A 19,168-nucleotide genomic window follows, 5' to 3' on the forward strand; every position below is an offset into this window, starting at 1 on the left:
ACAGGCTTCTTATTGTCCAAAGCCATGGTAACTTTGTCATAGAAATGTAATAAATTAGTTGCACAAGATTTACCTTTCCAGAAACCGTACTGAAAACTAGTCAATAGATTATTATTCTCTAGAAAATTTACTATCTTAATTTTCATCAATGTTTCAAAAATTTTGCAAACCACCGAAGAAATCTAAAACAAAAAGGTGCTGAAAATCAGTGACATTGATTCCATTGTGCTTGACTGGTTTTATTCAGCTAGAGGAAACAATTTACAAATGCTTTTTTATTTTATTTTTCCGAAAGATTCAGCGGATTATTTACTTATTAGTTAAGTTCACCTACAAAAGCAATGCTCATCAATTTAATTTAGAACTATGCACTGTATGTGTAGGTTTAAAATACAAAATTAAAATGCCATTGTGAATTCAGACTCCCCAATGGCGGACACTCCCCATTAACGGACAAAAACTTTGGTTCTGACGGTGTCCGTAATGGGGAGGTTCGACTGTATTTAAGTTACGCTTAACTAGACATTTTTCAGAGTCAAATCCTGGTTCAAACAGTGTTGCATCATTTTGAGCCCCCCCCCCCCCCCAAAAAAAAAGAAAAAAGAAAAAAAAAAAGCTTAGAAACAATGAAAAATGTGCTTTTTCAGAAAAAAAGTCTGTGAGACAGGTAATAAAAATGTCAAAATGCAAGCGTAAGAAGCTTACAGTGCCCTATAAAACGAATCAAAAACTGCCATGTTATTCCAACTCATTGAGGAGATATAAACCTTTGAAGTGCTACAATATTTTTGCACATTTCTTAAACAAGAAGTTCTATCCAGAACTAAACTAGCCTACTTTCCTGTATACCAATATCAGGGGGTAAAACTGCTTGGATGGTCAAAAATACTGACTTTACTGACCAAAATGTATAAAATACTGACCAATACTGACTAAAATTAAAAAACTTAACAAACTTTGGCATAACAAAAAAGAGTATCATAATTAGTGAAATAGATGCTAGCTTTATTTGTAATGTGCAGCAACATGAAGTAAAGCTTATTCGGTACAAACTTTGACTGAAAGTTATGAGTTTCATTTATTTACTGAATGAGTAAAACTTTTTTGCAACTACGAAAATAAATTAAAAGATCTTGTAATTGGTCATAATATTATTATAGTCGCGACCCTCGTTTATCATGGTTAATTCGTTCCTGACTTTGTGATAACTGAATTTCCGCGAAGCAGGATTCTGTATTTATATATCAAATATTTTCCTAATTAGAGCTCATAAAACTTACTTAGGACAATTTAAGTAGGTTTTTAACATAGTTAGAGCCTCCTAGAAATGAAACAGCACCCTTAACCACTATTACATTTGTATTACTTAATATATTGCACAAAATATTAGAAAATGAGATATATTAGATGTGATATCACAATTTTAATTATTGGGGAATAAACTGCACACACACATGCAGTTCTTACATACTACTACTAATCCATGAAAATAGCTCAACTTGTTCGATGATGAATCAATTGCCAGTTAGTGATCGTATGTGCTGCCGTTCTTCCTCTATGTTTATCCTCATTAAAGATTATTACCTATACAACTTAAAACGCTAGTAAATCGTTGAACACCATTTACAGATGTATTTATCCCATAGTAATAATAAATGAGTTATCCAGTTAGTGTTTAACGGTTAAAATGAGATACTGATTGCCTACACTTTCTTCGGCAATTTTATACCTCTACTACCTCAACTAGTACAACTACTGCCCCTCAGAAGAGCTTCCCTTATTTAAAAGACACACTTTGTTATTCTTTTGTAGGAAAAGTTAACACGAGAGCATAAAAAAGGCTAATTACTATGTATTTGAAAAAAAAAACAGAAAAAACGCGATATAGTGAAGCTGCGAAAGTAGCGAGAGACGACTGTAAATGATAAAGAGCTGTGTTTCATTCACAATTTTGTTTTTTGAGAACTCACTGAAAAACAAAACTTTAAGAAAACCTCTAACATCAGGAAATAAGAAGTGAAAAAAAAAACTTTAAATTGTACATTTAACTCTGTTAGCTGTTAGTTAAAAAAATATTTTAGTAAAATCCAGAACACATTTAAAAGATAGTTTTATTTACTAGTCAGCAAATATTTTTGTATGTACAGAAACTAAGGTCACTTATACAGCAAGAACTCATGAAGAAAGTTAAAGGCAGCAAATCAAGATAACAATTTAAACATAAATTTTCTCTCGTCTCGAAATTTTACACAAATGTATGGGTCATTCCATGTCAAGTGATACAAAATTTGAAAAAAAAAATTTTCACTCACATTTTTGGATATCTTTGAAATTTGGCTCATCGATTGTACCCTTCAAGGTAAATAAAAGTCCAAATTTTTGGATTTTTATCTCTTTTATTTTTTTGTTTACAAGACTTTGATTTTTGGAAAAACCCTTTTTTTTCATGGATGCCTGAACGTAAAATGGACAATAACTCAGCACCAAATACAGATAGAAAGTTTGGTAAAAAGCATTTTAAAGTACATTAGTTTCTGTTTAATATGATATGCAAAATGACTATTTTTGTAAAAATTTTCATTTTTAATAATTTAAATTTAAAATTTCTCAGAAAACATATAATGAATTTAAAAAAAAAAAGTCAAAAAATTTTTTTTTGTGTATATTATCTTTATTTGTGCAAAGTTTCAAGTTGGAATCTCAATGGCATCATATTTTCATGAATTTTTGAATAAAATTTGACTTAAGAAATAATGATAATTTTCAGAATCCATTTAGTTAAATATGGGATTCTCTTACTGGTGATGATCAAATGAGTAGTAAGGAAACATAACCATGGGTGCAAGTTTGGTGATGTGTTCAAGACGGAAAATATTTTCAGCCCCCCCCCCCCCGCCCGCATGCGGGCTTAAGGAAAAATTTGTATGTATAAATGTTGCAGAGTTTAACAATGCCAGTTTTGGAATCTGTTTGATTTAAATTTTAAGCCTTAAAATTGTAATATTTAAGTGTTTTGACATAATTCCAAAAAATCTAAAATCCGGCAATAAGGGGGGGGGGTTGTGTCTGGAGGCTCTCCCCCAGAAATTTTTCCAAATTGAAGTCCAAAAAACGCTGTGGTAGGCCATTTTGGTAAAGTTCAGGGAAAGGAGGAGTTCAGGGACTCTTACATCAATTATTTCAAACTGATAGTCCCAAAATCACAATATTGGGCAACCTTCAAAAAATATTAAAGAAAGAGGGGGAGGGAGAGGAAGCTATGGGCTTTCCCGAAATCGAAGATTTAAAAACGAAATTGTAATTTAAATTTCATAACGTTTATGCGCTTTTTGAATGCACTATTGAAGGGATGGAGTTCAGGAACCCTCCTTCCGCAATATTTCGAAATTGAAGTTTCAAAAACGTAATTGTAGACGATGTTGGATAATGTAAGGGCTAAAAGCGTTTGCAGCATCCCACCATTAGTTTTTTGCCGATCCTAAACATTTTTGTTGTAGCAATAAAATAGCTTAGGACATAAGATTTTCACTTTTGCAACATAAATCAGTTCTGATTCGAAAGTCTACCCAAGGTAGCGCCAACAAACTAGAAAAGAAGGAAAAGTGGGGGAAGTGTAAGGCCGACTAATGATAATGAACTGTCACCATTCCCCCACAGTCTTTTTGAAAAAGAATTCTTTTATAAGATACCAGGTAGTGAAATTAGCAATAAAAAATTGCTTCAGTGAAGTAGATATATTTTTTAAACAAGGTACCCTTTCCAACATTCATTAATTAAAAAAAGAAATAGGGGAACTGAATCCTAACTCCAGCAGGGTTCCCGAATCACATCCCTCTTAAGGCACTCAAATATAACCTAAAGTGGCGCTTTAAATATTTCAGCATCAAAGAACTTTCGGAAGAGAACTCCCGAACCCCTTCCTCTGAGTTCACCACAAATGTCCTAAATTTCAATTTTTAAGGCTTCAGTTTCTAAATTGTTTTGTAGGAATAGTACCCCTCTTACCTATAAACATGACTTATGACCGCCTAAAAATTTTAATACTTTAATTCTGGAAACTTTTTGAAAAAATCTTCCTACACCCTTCCCCCTTAAGTCATCCAAAGCCAGCCCAAAACAAAGCTCTTAAAATTTCAGAAACTAAAATATTTAGGACTGGGGGTGCGGAATACCCCCCCTCTCATTGTGTTTATTAAACGCAGTGTAAGTTTTTGTTTAAGATTTATTTTTCTATTGAGAGAGCAACTCCCTTCCACACATCGCCAAAGATAACCCAAAGTTTTAAGACTTCAATTTCGAAAATGTTTCGAAAAAGACCCCTGAATTCCCTAACTTTTAACTCACTCAAAAATAGCCAAAATAGCATTTCAATACTTCGGGGAGAGAGATCTCCCCCCCCCCCCGAACTCTTTCCTCTAAGTTCACTAAATTTTACTTAAATTTGCGGTTTCCCCTTTTCATCACCGAAGATTTAAGAATTTAAATTCTAAAACGTATTGAGAGAAAGCCTTCGAATTCCCTCTTCTTAAGTCTTCCAAAGATTACCTAAAGCTGAGTTCTGAATACTTCAGCTTTGAATATTTTTTGGGAAAGGAGAACCCTGAACCCCAAGACGGTCCAAAGTTGCGCTTTTAAGACTCCAGTTTCGGAATTTCACCTTAAGAGAGCCCCCTCCCTCCCTCTTGACATTGCCAAAGACAGCCTAAAAGATTTAAGACTTCAATTACAAACACTTTTCGAGAGAGGGTCGCAAATGCCCTTTAACTTAAGTCATTTAAGTATAGCCTCAAATCGTTTTTAATACATCAGCTACAAAATATTTTCATGTTAGAACACGAAAACCATCTCTCATAAATTCACCAAAGATTGCCTAAATTAGTGTTTTTAAGACTCCAGTCTTCCGATTCTTTTTTAAAACTAACTTTTACATCATTAGAGACAGCCTAAACTTTTTGACTTTTAAATTTTTAAGAGTTTGCAGTGGAGAAATATCGAACCGCTCCTAGCTTCAAATATATTTTCAATTCAGTTCTTCGATATTTTATACTGTAACCTGTGAGTAACATCCCCCCCCCCCTAGATTGTCCAAGATATAAACGTTTTAAGACTTCAGTATCGCGGGTTAATTTGCGAACAGATTACCCTCTTTGCAAGAGCAGCGTTTTTTCGAAACTCGTGCTGCCGTTATTTTTCTCCTTTCCTTTCTCTCCCCCCCCACCCATATTTCCATTCTAGCGAGTGTTCGATTCAATGACATTCGAATTTAGTGATTCCTCAAGTCTTTGTCAAAAATGCAGGAACGTTTTGCCCATCGGTGTTTCCAACCAGCTTGAAATCCCCCCCCCCCCCCGATTATTTCCAAAATTTCCATTTTCATTAAAATCTTCAAAATCCTTGATAGTTTCTGTTTTACCTGGTATGTGGACGCCCTTCGCTGTGGCGAAAATATTTCATCTTGTCAGCAATCACTCTCAATCGGTGATGCAGATTCAACTCTTAAGACATTTTAAGAGCGTACATAATTTTCATTTATGCGTGTAAAGTTTGCAAAAAAAAAAAACACAAATGAAAAAAACGGAAGGATGATCGAAAATAGCATGAGAAAAGGCTAAATTTTCAATTAGAGCCCATTGCTTCGAAAAATCAGGAAGAATAGCGAGCAACTCCTCGGTCTGCAATGCAGTGAGTTGGAAATAACAAAGCTATACCTAAAAAAAGGTCAAACGGCTCAAGTCGAAAAGCCACTCCTCTAAAAGCACGTTGCAAACAAAACAAGCACATGGCGGAAAACCGGGAGAATGTCGATGTAAATTCGTGGTTATGGAATGGTGGAGTAATATTAAAGCATATTTTTCAAACACTCAATTTTTCTTTATTCATTAAAAATTAAATGAAAGTCATTGAATTTCTTTCTGTCCCGACCTCTGTCTCGGAAATTTTGTCAAGACGGAAATCCGTCCTGAGACGGAAGGTCTTGCACCCATGAACATAACTATGCTTGAAATGAACTGGCATGAACTTGTAGATTGGTAAGCCCTCCCCACCCCCCACACCCGGCACCACCACTCTTAATTTTTTTAAAAAAATTTTCTTTTTAGCTTTTAAAATGTAAAAAAAATAAAGTAAAATAAAATACAACATAACGAATAGTAAACTTATTTAAATGTGGTAAATGTTCTTTAAACAAGATGAAGTATATCCCCCTCCCCCTACCCATACATACGATTAACACTATACTAGTATCATGCTTTACCCGGGGATTGATTTGAGAATTATTTTTACGCCATATGTTTTCTTTCTTTTTTTTTCAGACCAATTGTTTCTTTCTAGATCTTAACATCACAAAAGTGTACTTGATTAATTCAATATCTGATAAGGAAAGTTATGATTCATTTCATTCCCTACACCCTACCCCAGCACCAACCCTCAATTTCGAAAGGAGGAAAGAAATAGTTTGCCCCAAGATCATAGCAAAATAGTGTTTCCTCCATGTTGTTTTAATGTTTTTCCATTCTTTTCACACAAAACTACAAATAAATCAAAGTATCAGATCATATGTCTGTCCACACATAACTTTCTACAACATCTGGAGAACAGCTGTTTTTACTTTTTTTATTGCTTTTTTGCTGTTTATTTTCTGTTGTGAAGGAGAGTAATGCAACAAGATCTATCTATACATATATTAAAAGCAGTTATAGATCAAACTAACACTGCTCTTTTGAGCATAACCTTCCATGGTGTTAAGCCTCATTCCAGATTGCCCCCCTCCCCCTTACCCTACCGTCCCACTTTCTGAAAGAAAGAAAAAAAAAGCTGCAAATGAGTGGGGGTCTATTCAGTGATGTTCCGAACAATTTTTCTGAGGGTATACTCCCAGCAATCCATCATACACAATATGTGTATGCATCATGTACATAATATGTCTAAACAATGTTTGAGAGCATACGCATATCTACAGTATACCCCTGGTTCTTTTTGTCTGTTAAAGTTTTCCCAACTTTTAGTGTTTGTGATCCCCCCTCCCCCTATTTAAGAGCCTCAGTCACTTTTGGTGTTTGACAGTGTTTGTTTTAATTATTACTCTTCGTACCAGCTTTTTTTTTGGGGGGGGGGGGGGGTTAAATTTTGAAAACAGTTTTGAAAAAAAAAGATAACTGAGGGGGGGGGGCATGCTTACCAACCTACAAATTCATCCCAGCTCATATCAACCACAGTCACGTTTTATTACTACTCACTAGACCATCACCAGTAAGAGAGCCCCATATTTAACTAAATAGAAATTGGAAAATATCATTACTTCTTAAGTCAAATGTTATTCAAAAATTCGTAAAAATATGATCCCATTGAGATCTTAAGTTGAAATTTCGTACAAATAAAGATAAAATGCACATTTTTAAAGGAATTTAAAAAAAAAATCATTATATGTTCTGTGAGAAATTTAAATTTTAAATATAAATTTAAATTTTTAAAAATTAAAATTTTACAAAATTAGTCATGCTGCATATTATATTAAATAGCAACTAATGTACTTTAAAATGCTTTTCACCAAATATTTCTGTTTATATTTGATGCTGAGTTATCGTCCATTTTATGTTCAAGCATCTATGAAAAAAAAGAAGGTTTTTCGAAAAATCAAAGTCTCATAAATAAAAAAATGAAAGAGATAAAAATCTAAAAATTTGGACTTTTAATTACCTTGAAGGGTACAATCGATAAGCCAAATTTCAAAGAAATCCAAAAATGTGAGGAAAAAACTGGATCACTTGACGTGGAATGATCAGCTCTGATATTATATTCATCATACTTGACACTTTGGACAAAAATAGGAAAGTTTTTCTAAGACATTTATGACAAAATGCAGAGTATTATAAGAATGTAAAGCAGTAATGCAGGGTTGCTAGGGAAGTTCAAGAATGAAATTCCCTGACATTTCCAGGTTTTTCAGGTGGTTTTGAGAAAAATTCCAGGTTATCGATCTCCACCTTCATTTTGCAACATTAATATATGCATCTCAAATTTTGATAAAACTTACCTCATTTTCAAACTTTACAAACAATGGTTACAAAATTTAATTTACGCAAGCTGAAATAATCAAAAATATGTACTAAGGGTGGTTCTTTTTTTTTTTTTTTCCTCTCAGCTCGAGTCCAAGACACCCCTTATCTTTTTAAAACTTACTATTAGTATTGTGCTGTAAAAGTTTTAGCTTCTTACTCAAATTTTAAGAGGGTGCTCAGTGACCCCTTAATTTAACATTAGCTCTAGCATAGAAACCAATTTAGAAACATTTAATTTCCCCAGCTGTTTTTTTTTATGTAAGTAATTATTTTATTGCAATGAATATGCATATAACTCGTGTAGATAACTAAAAACTTATGAAACCTAAACTTTTTCAATTATTGCCTTCCACCCCTCCAATCCATTGAACTCAAAGCGCTTTTAGATTTTGGCCTGTAAAAAAATCATGCATCTTTTAGCTTCACATATTTCCCCTGTTTGTTGCTCATAAAACAGGGGTGCTCCCCCCCCCCCAATATTTCTGAACGCCTTGAGCTTTTTTTAATTTTTAACACTCTTTTTATTTATTTATTTATTTTTACCTATTTATTTATTTTTAATTATTTTTTTTTTGAAAGAAAAGTGTGCTCACTCCCCAATAAAATACACACACACAGATGAAAATAATAAAGTAAAATAATATGAGTAAATAATTTGAATAAAAATAAAGTAAAATAAATAATTAAAAAATCCCCCCACAGAAATTTTGATGGCGCAACTTGCGACATAATCACTCCTGTGGGCACCCTGTCATAAAGTTAAATTTTGTGCATTGATCAGAAACTTCTCTGATGTGCAGATTTTTTTTTAATCGGATTACTTTTATTTTGAAAGAAAGAAGCGCATTGGAAGTCTTTAAAAATCACTACCAAAATACTAAAAGATTAGCGATACTTCAGTAAAAAAGAAACTTTCTAAGTTTAAAATTGTCTAATGAACTAAATTTACAAATCAAAATTGTTTAGAATAATACGATTTCGTTAATTAATTTAAAGAAAAAATACAAAATAAGAAAAGATTATTGCAGTTCATTAAAAACTTCAGTCGCACTCGCAGACAAAACAATGTGCTGTGCATCATAACAACTTCAGAACTGCTGACGTAAACAAGCAGCGTTTAAACAGAGCCCGCTCAAACGAGGAAGAAAAGAAGTACCTTCTGCGCATGTCCGCTGCCAACTGCTATGGCGCATGCGCCAATGGCAGAGAGTTGATAAAAAGAACTGCAGGGGGAAGAAGAAAGAGGGGGAATGCCAAAACAACGAATGGGAAGGGAATGGCGGCGAAAAAAACAAGGCTGAAAGGTTTTTTTTTTTTTTTGACCTCATAGACCGTGGGCCGCGCTAAGAACGATCGGAAATATGCAATTTTTCATTTTCCCTGACATTTCCCTGATTTTCGGCCATTTTCATTTTTCCTGACAATTCCAGGTTTTCCCGGTGCGTGGCAACCCTGTAATGGTTGTTTAAATTTTAAGATAAAACATCCAGGCAATGCTCTGGTAAATATGCAAATAAATTGGAAAAGACTAGTTTATTTTCACAGACAGTATATAATGTGTTCTTGTGAGAATTTATCATACGCAATACATTTTAAAATAGTGTGCGCGTAAGCAATGGACTGCAGTGCATAAAAAATACAGTAATTTTTCTGTGATACTTGAGCTTTACTTTTGTTAAATATGTAAAGCAATTTATTTTACTATTTTCAAAGATTATTCTTGCATTTATATACTTGATTAAAGAGAAAGTAGCAGGGGGTAAAACTGCTTGTAAATTCAAAAATTTTAGTGATCAAAATTTATCAAACACTAACTAAATACTACAAACATTTTAAAATACCGACTAAACTTAAAATAATAATCAGTGATATTATGCGTTGTAAAATGGATGTTTGTTTTATTTGTAATGTATGGCAATGACTAATTTGTAATATAAACCTAAAATGCAGTTTTGACTAAAAGTTGTAAGTTTAGTTTACATAATTTCTATATGATGATGAAAAAAAAAAAAATAAAACTAAATAAAATTAAATAAAAAAAAAAACTTTAAACATATGCTTACTCTGTAAATATTTGCAACAAAAGATTGCTTTTAGCATTGTTAATTTCTTAAATAAAGGATTTAATGTTGAAACATTTTAAATTTCTCAAAAACACACCTAAAATAGTCAAATTTGAGAAATATTTTCATGTGTCAAGCTATCTTTAAACAAGGTTGTTCAAAACAAATATCCCTTTTATTTCAAGATTTATATTCCCTTTTACTTCAAGATTTCCCCCTAGCTGGGCCCAGAGCCTGTTGCTGGTCGTCACTTTTGTATTTGTATTTATATCTTTCTTACAATTTTCGCACAGGTGCTAATGTTTTATTTTTGAACCAAATTTTGGCACAACAGCCCACGGGGGCTAAGGATTACTGTGCCCATCTGTCTTCCTGACCAAAGGTGGCTGCCTATCACCATCCCTGTGGTGCTAGGCAGATGTTCCGGTTAGATGGTCAGCCTAACGCGGAACCCCCAGGGTTAAGTTCCCAAGTCCGTTCGGTACTCATTTTATCAACCTGCTGAAGGGATTAATGGCTGAATCGACCAGAACCATTTGAAAATGGTTTTTGAACCATTGGAAAAATACGGGAATGATCTCCAACATTTTTGGACAAGAAATGCTTTTTTCCAATGGTGGGATAAGGGGGGGGGGGGGAGGTGATCAGGCAGACCAACAGACACATTTCCCCATCTCAATGCCTTACTTTCAAAAATTTTATTTTGCAGCATTCATTAACTTTGTTATTTATTTGACTATTATTTCTTTTTAAGATTTTTTTTTACAACAGACTAAGCATATATTTTTTCTTTCTTAAAAATGTCTGTGGAAAGTAGACTAAAAAGAAATTAACAGCAAATTATTCTTATGAAATAATGCAAACTTTACCAGCTTGGCAAAATTAGGTTGCAGTATTGGTAAAGTCTCACTTTTTTGACATTTTATAAAGTTTATACGGAAAACAGGAAAAATACCACTGCCGATATTTTTCTTAAAATGAATTCTTCGGCAACTTTGCAAAAAAAATATTGACTTTACTGACCAAATTTTGAAAAAAAAACTGACAAATACTGACTTGTACTGACTTTTACTGACCAGTTTTATGCCCTGCATTATCGACTTTCTAGTATTTGATCAATATTCTCCATTGCAGATTTTTCTCTCTGCTGCCCCCCCCCCCCCCCCATATGAAGCAGTTGCACTGCCAATTATGGAAATTGTTCACATGATTGTAGTAAATTACTGAGTTCATGTTGTTAAAATATTTTTTTCTGTACAATATATCAATCCTCCTCATTTATTAATGTTATGGAAGTTTTCTTGGACCATTGTGCAGAGCAGCAAAACAAAAAAGAAAGAAGAGGAGAATATATGGTAATGACATTCAAACACTGCCCAGTTAACATTATAGTTCAATCAATAAAATATTACTTTGGAAAAAAATATTTATTTTTAAAAAAATGTAGTCTAGAAACTTCTATTAATGCAACAAAAACACACAAAATTGATTATTTTGATAAAATTAATATGAAACTCTTATCTGTGAGAAATCTGTGCTAAAAAATACTCACAGTGACATATTTCTCCCACATGGGTTCAAAGTCTTGATCTGAGCGATTGATGACTTCTCCATTCTCATTAAAAACACGAATTTCACGAGAGCCTTTTGTAGTTATACTTTCAATCAGACCACCTGAAAAAATATTTACTTAATATAATATACTATATATATATATATATATATATATATATATATATATATATATATATATATATATATATATATATATATATATATTTATAATTAAGCAAACAGAATTTCAAATATTAAACAAATTATAAATAATTAATGATGATAAAAAGGAAAAATGCAAACAGCTATTAAGTAGGAAAAGATAAAGAGTGAATCCAGAGCTCATAAGCCGTGGAGGATTCATTAATTATGGTCAAAAGACCAAAATTTTAACTATGAACTAAAAGAGAATGTTTAAGCTCCAGTACATGCAATAGAGAGTAACAATGGGCAAAAGCACCACTTGCTAAACTAAAAACAATAAACTAGAGCTCAAACCTAAAACTAAAAGCAAGGGGTTTTGCCTCGACTAATTAGGAAAACAAGTTCCGATAATTAGCCATCCATGGGACAGTACCTGCCTATAACAAAATTGTCTTACCTTGAAATCCATGTAAACAAAGCTGATTCCATTGTTCAACCTGATAAAATTCCATTCCAGTTGTCAACATAACAATAAAATAAAGATAAAAACATATCCAGAGGACCAATCCATAGACATACCGAGTCGCCTGTTTCCCACGTGTAAAAATTCATCCACCCCGGTGATTCATAGAAAATGGTTTGTCACGGTTGTATCATACATTTACACAGTTAAACAGTTTCAAAAGAAGAGCGAAATGCTCATCAAAGGCTATACTTAAGCAAATGTTTTCAACTAGATTTTTAGGGAAGTTATTATTAAAAAGTAAGTTTTTGAGTACCGAAATTTCTTGCTTAAATGCAGAAATGGTATAGCAAATTCTTTTTATTCTGATAGCTTGCGAAACAATGATGCCAATAAAAATCTTTTTACTTAAGCAGGAGGAAAAATCCTGTAAGCTGTTAACTGTGAAATTAAATTCGCGTCTTTTATCATAGATTGTAGTGGAACAATTTGAGTCAATTTGTATGTTGATATCCAAGAAATTAAAGCTATTTTGATTAGAACTAGTCTTTTTGAGCATTAATGAACTATGATAAATAGTTTTGCTAAGTTCAGAAAAATTAGGAAAATTTATAACACAAAAGGTCATTGATGTATCTGCAACAAAGAGGTGTAGAGGAAGGATTGTCAATTAAATATTTTCTTTCATAATATAAAAGAAAAAGGTTGGCCAATGTAGAGCTAAAATTAGCTCCCATTGCAATGCCATTAATTTGTAGAAGGCATGAATTATCATTTTTGAAAAAATTATTGAAAATACAAAATTTAAAAAGACCAAGAAAAATCAATTCATTAAAATCAAGGGAATCCTTGACCGAATTCAAGTTTAGTCAACAGGACTTCAAGTTTAGTCAACAGTGCAGTATTGCTAGTAACAAAGCCAACAAAATGCTTGGGTTCATCAATAGATCTATTTCAAACAAATCTAAGAAAGTTCTTCTGCCTTTATATAGGAGTTTAGTAAGACCTCATTTGGAGTATGCTGTTCAGTTTTGGTCGCCTTATCTGAAGAAAGATATTTTTGTATTGGAAAGGGTTCAAAGAAGGGTAACTAAATTAGTAAGGGGACTCTCAGATTTAGATTATGATACCAGACTTAATAGGCTTAACATGTATAGCCTGGAGCAAAGGAGAGTCAGAGGGGACATCATTCAATTATTTAAATTTATCAAAATGAAAGATGTAAATGGATTAAATTTTTGCCGGAAAAGCAGGACAAGGGGTCATTGTTTTAAGGTATTTAAATCTCAGGCTAACTTGGAAATCAGGAAAAACTACTACTTTAGCAGGGTCGTGGGCACTTGGAATAGCTTACCGGAAGAGGCGGTAATGAGCAAGGGAGTGGATAGCTTTAAGAGGGCCATTGATCTTCATTGGGGACTAATTAATTGACTAGGACCAGCCTAGCTGGGCCCAGAGCCTGTTGCTGGTCGTCACATTTGTATTTGTATTTGTATTTGAATTAAAAAGTTCTGACACAGAGGAAAAAAGTTCAATGAGTGGGATATTGGTGAAGAGGTTTTCAAAATCAAAAGTTTCTAAGTTATTTATATCAAGCATATTAAGTAAATTGATCACTTCAACACTATTATTAACAATCCAAAACCAATTCATTTGTTGAAGATTAAGTTGTTCTAGAATTTTTTGAGAAACTGTTCAAGCTTTACACTCAGAATTTTTTCTGATGGTGTTGGTGGCAGAGCATATAAAACGAAATCCAACAGGTGTTTTTATGAAATTTTGGAATTGCATATATGTAAGGTAAGTTAACAGAATCAGGACATGGCAATTTAATAAGTTTGTAAGCAGCAGCAAATTTTTTGATGATGGAGGATTCATTAAGTTTGGAGGAAACATAAGTGGTGGTTTTTTCTAGTTCATTTTTCAAAATATTAGCATATAATTTTTTTGCAGCAGATAGAGTAATTAGAACTGGCTTTATCAACAACAGTAAAGACAAAGGCTTTTTTAAACTCATTAATGGCATTATTTTCATCAGCAGAGAGATGGAAGTATGAAGATTCTGTGTTGACAATATCACGTAAACGTGATTTCAATTCAATTAAAAAGTGGTGTCTATATTCAAGAAATGCATTAAGTGGAACATTAAAACTATAGGAGATTTTTCTTAAAAAATATTCAGGTTCAAATGTAAGCTTATTATAAGCTTTCAGGAAATTAATACAAAAATTAGGACGATATTTCCTGGATATCAACATACAAATTGACTCAAATTGTTCCACTACAATCTATGATAAAAGACGCAAATTTAATTTCACAGTTAACAGCTTGCAGGATTTTCCTCCTGCTTAAGTAAAAAGGTTTTTATTGGCATCATTGTTTCGCAAGCTATCAGAATAATAAGAATTTGCAATACCATTTCTGCATTTAAGCAAGAAATTTCGGTACTCAAAAACTTACTTTTTAATAATAACTTCCCTAAAAATCTAGTTGAAAACATTTGCTTAAGTATAGCCTTCGATGAGCATTTCGCTTCTTTTGAAACTGTTTAACTGTGTAATTGTATGATACAACCGTGACAAACCATTTTTTATGAATCACCGGGGTGGATGAATTTTTACACGTGGGAAACAGGCAACTCGGTATGTCTATGGATTGGTCCTCTGGATATGTTTTTATCTTTATTTTATTGTTATGTTGACAACTGGAATGGAATTTATCAGGTTGACCAATGGAATCAGCTTTGTTTACATGGATTTCAAGGTAAGACAATTTTGTTATAGGCAGGTACTGTCCCGTGGATGGCTAATTATCGGAACTTGTTTTCCTAATTAGTCGAGGCGAAACCCCCTGCTTTTAGTTTTAGGTTTGAGCTCTAGTTTATTGTTTTTAGTTTAGCAAGTGGTGCTTTTGCCCATTGTTACTCTATATTGCATGTACTGGAGCTTAAAACATTCTCTTTTAGTTCATAATTAAAATTTTGGTCTTTTGACCATAATTAATGAATCCTCCACGGCTGATGAGCTCTGGATTCACTCTTTATCTTTTCCTACTTAATAGCTGTTTGCATTTTTCTTTTTTATCATCATTAATTATTTATAATTTGTTTAACATTTGAAATTCTGTTTGCTTAATTTTATATTTACTTGGCTTTTTAGTTTTGTTGCGTTGCACATCTATGGGCTTTTGGTGTGGTCTTTTCAATATTTTTCACTTTTATTATGTATATATATATATATATATATATAGATGTATATATACTATTTTGTTACGGCATTTTTTTTAAAAAGACCATTACACTAGGGTGCTTTAAATTTTTTTTTTTGAATTTCTTTCGTCTTACCCTGCAGTTTTTTTACATTATACAAAAGTATGACATATGGAAATTTTCAGTTCAATAGAATAATACTTAGAAGTGGCAAACACAATCGAAATCTGTTGCAAATCAGCTATTTGGACTAATGGAGAATAGCATATAATGCCACTAGCTGAAGAATCATTTCATTTAAAGGGGAATGATTTCAAAGGTTTTTTTTTTATTCTACACGGAAAACAATTTCCGATCAGTCAATAAAATAATAACTCACAGTGAGGGGACCCCCTTTCCCGCTCTGCTGTGCAGTTGCATCTTCCCTTGAAATAACTATAGCATAGAAAAGGCAGCTGCAAACTCGGTCTGTGCGTTTTCTTTTCGGTTGCTTGTGATGTATGAGACTATTCGGCAATTAGTAAAGTCAGAACAAACAACGTAAGTAGAAGCACAAATTTGTAAAATAAAGCAGACACGTGTTTCGGCGTTACAGGGAACGCCTTTTTCAATGCAAAAAATAATGAGCTTATGGATGAAAAGACATCCGACAAAAGCGCCGAAACACGTGTCTGCTGTAATTTACAAATTTGTGCTTCTACTTACGTTGTTTGCTCTGACTTTACTATTCAGCACAAAGGTATTTATTTATCTTATTCGGCAATTGTTTTCATTAAATGGGATGACATTTATTTCATTGTCTAAAAGATGACACCTCCCTCAGCTACCTCCTGTGTAGGGACGAGAAACAAAATGTCACTTTATTTCCTAGGCACATCACCATAGAGTAAAATAAAAGGGAAGCTCCCATCAAATTGACAAGTTATAAGTACGTTTTTTCCATCATCATAAAACACTAAGCAAGACTATTTGGGAGAGTTCACTAGATGTAATAAGAGAAGTTAAATAATTTTGTCAAAGGCTCAAATTCCTACTCGTGATGAATAAAACTCAATTGCCAAGATGGAAAATTGTTTCGATAAGTGGAAAAGATTGCAGAAAAGTGTTGATGCTATGAGCTGAATGCAATAGAAAGTATGGGTCAAAATGTAGATAATTTTACACTTAGTCACTCATCTTCAAGAAGACAAAGGTAAACTATTAGCTCTGAACTAGCCATCAACTTATAAAAAACTTTCCAATCTAAGCGTACAGCTCCCTTGATAGTGGGGACGGGAAACTAATGTAAAATATATCCTAAAAACAAGGGAGGATCTCTTGCCAGTATTAGTATCAGGACCAAACATTGATGATCAACTGCTGGGAGTTCCTAAATTAGAATCAGAAACAGAAATTGCTACGACAAATGCCATTGGAGAGCAGATAGACAAATGGGAGCTTACTGAGCTCCTACGAGGGGAATTTTTTTGAAAATTATGGTTTTAAAAACTTAAGCAATATTTTATATTCAGAAGCCATTCCCCAAAACTTTTTGCTTGTGTAGTTAAAAAAATCCTAATTGTTTATGATCTAAAAGAAAGGCAATATGGAGACTCTTGCCCGAATATTTTCTGAAATTCAAGCCTTAAAAACGAGATTGTAAGGCCATATTTGTAATATTAGGCTAAGTAATTTTTAAAAGTAAAGCTTCAAAAATGCAATTTTAAGCGATTTTCAATGGCGTTGCATATTTGGGGTTTTTCAGCTGGAAATATCGCGAAATTGAACATCTGGAAACGAAATTTCAGATATTCTATAATGGTTTCGGTGTGTGAGTAGGTGTGGGGGGGGGGGGGGGGGGGTGGAGTTCGGAGGAGCAGCATTTTGAATATTTTCTGATTTTTAGATGAACTAGGAAAAAAGAGAAATAAGAAAAGAAATATGACGGGGGTTGAGGGAGTAGAGCTAACTGATCAATAAGCTGTAACTATTGAATATTTTTAATTCAATTTCTTTTTAAAACAAATTTTACTCATTAATTGTTTTCAAAAAATAAAATAAATGAAACATGATGTAGAAGAAAGACGTATAATTGCAACAGTTTCAAAACTTTGCCCGCGTCGGAAAAAATCGACGATCAGGCACTGCACTATTTGTACAATCATTTTGTAAAAGGCCCCCACAGAATTCTCCAATCGGGCCCGCATTTGCTAAGGCTGGTTCTCTGCATCAGTCTCCCCTTCACGCACTATTTTGATTACTTAAGTGTTTGTTGTATTTAATAAGAGCTTCAATTGAAAGCGTGGAAATTTCTTAAAACGTCAGAGAATTTTGCGAGGCCCTATCTGCTTTAGGCCGTCGGCAGCCGCCACTGGGACCCATTCACGTCCAGTGGACCTACAGTTCTGCTTTTCAAACAATTTCAGCAGTCATGGTCAACAATAAATCATTCTAATTTTGAACCTGGAATGCGTAACGCTGAGGTGTTGGTAGCTATTCAGAGTTGGTAGCTATTCATGTGCAATCTGTAATGGAATTTGCACAAAGCCAACTTGTGATGTCCCATGCAAGAGGATATTACAGGGACATGCTAGAGCTTGTTGTAGTTTTTCTGGAAGGAACTCCTTTTTGTGGTGTACACTTCCATGCCCTAGGAGCATTTCATCATGCCAGATCGATATTGAAGAATCTGCGTTGCTTCAAGTTGTGGATGTTTCGGAACGAGTTCAAACTTGAAGAAGGCGAAGGTATTCATAACATTCGTATCTTTATTGTGAAAGAATACCTGAGACCTTGGTCAGGGCCGCCGAGATCTCAACCGGGCTGGGGGCAAAATATTAACTAGTGTCCCCCCCTCCAACCACTAAAAAAATACTGTTGACTGTCGAAACCTGTAGAGGGTCTAGATTTTTAATTGCAGGGGAGGGAAGGGGGACTGGCATGACTAGTATGGCACAATCAAATTTAGAAAAGTGCATTGAACGGGGAAAGAGAAATAACCATATGAACCTACAGTAATAGGTGCAACATTCGTGTAAGCAGGGATCATAGCGCATTTTGACAATCAAAAAGTAGGAAAAACAGGATATTTTTGCAAAAAAGTAGGAAAAGTAGGACACTTTTACAAAAAAGTAGGAAAATGTAGGACCAGTATTTTAATGCAAAAATAGGAAATTTTCAGAACAATTAAAAAGTAATTGAACAATAATTTTCATGAAAAACTTCCCTTCATATTTTTAACTCCCCAGTACATATCGTACATGCAAAATATATAAATAAATGAACAAACAAAATAAAAATATCATTATATTTAACTAGAGTACAATATACTTATTTAGGTCAACTCAACTTCTTAAGCGAGATATTAGAAATTACATTCCTTTGAAGATTTTTTTTTTTTTTTTAAATTTAGATGAAATATCATTTATAAGCATGAAATCAAAAGACATGTACAATACTTAATGTAGAAGCAATATTAGATTGTTGGCTCCAGAAACTTCAAATTATAAGTAAAACTTCAAACGTTTAAGAGCTGTTAGTGCATAAGGTTTTGCTATTTCAATTTTATTATTTTAAAAAGCTGTATCCTTAGTTATCCTTAGTTACATATCCTAGAACTCAGTTAAATTTCCTCTGAAGTGATTTTTTTAAATGAAAATTTATTAATTTTAAATTGTAAATTATCTTTTTTAAATACTTT

At 33.2% G+C, this 19,168-nt stretch overlaps 1 protein-coding gene across 1 annotated transcript in view; it reads right to left on the bottom strand.

Moving 5' to 3' along the window:
• The window catches only part of LOC129234503 (serine/threonine-protein kinase PLK4-like), a 195,150-nt gene that overhangs the window by 41,926 nt on the left and 134,056 nt on the right, over window positions 1-19,168 (bottom strand). The window contains exon 13 of the mRNA XM_054868508.1: window positions 11,673-11,794. Within this exon, the coding sequence (XP_054724483.1) occupies window positions 11,673-11,794 (122 nt within the window). The remainder of the gene's footprint in view (window positions 1-11,672; window positions 11,795-19,168) is intronic.

The sequence above is a fragment of the Uloborus diversus genome, chromosome 1 (genome assembly GCF_026930045.1).
Source record: "Uloborus diversus isolate 005 chromosome 1, Udiv.v.3.1, whole genome shotgun sequence".
Taxonomy (NCBI): Eukaryota; Metazoa; Arthropoda; class Arachnida; order Araneae; family Uloboridae; genus Uloborus; species Uloborus diversus.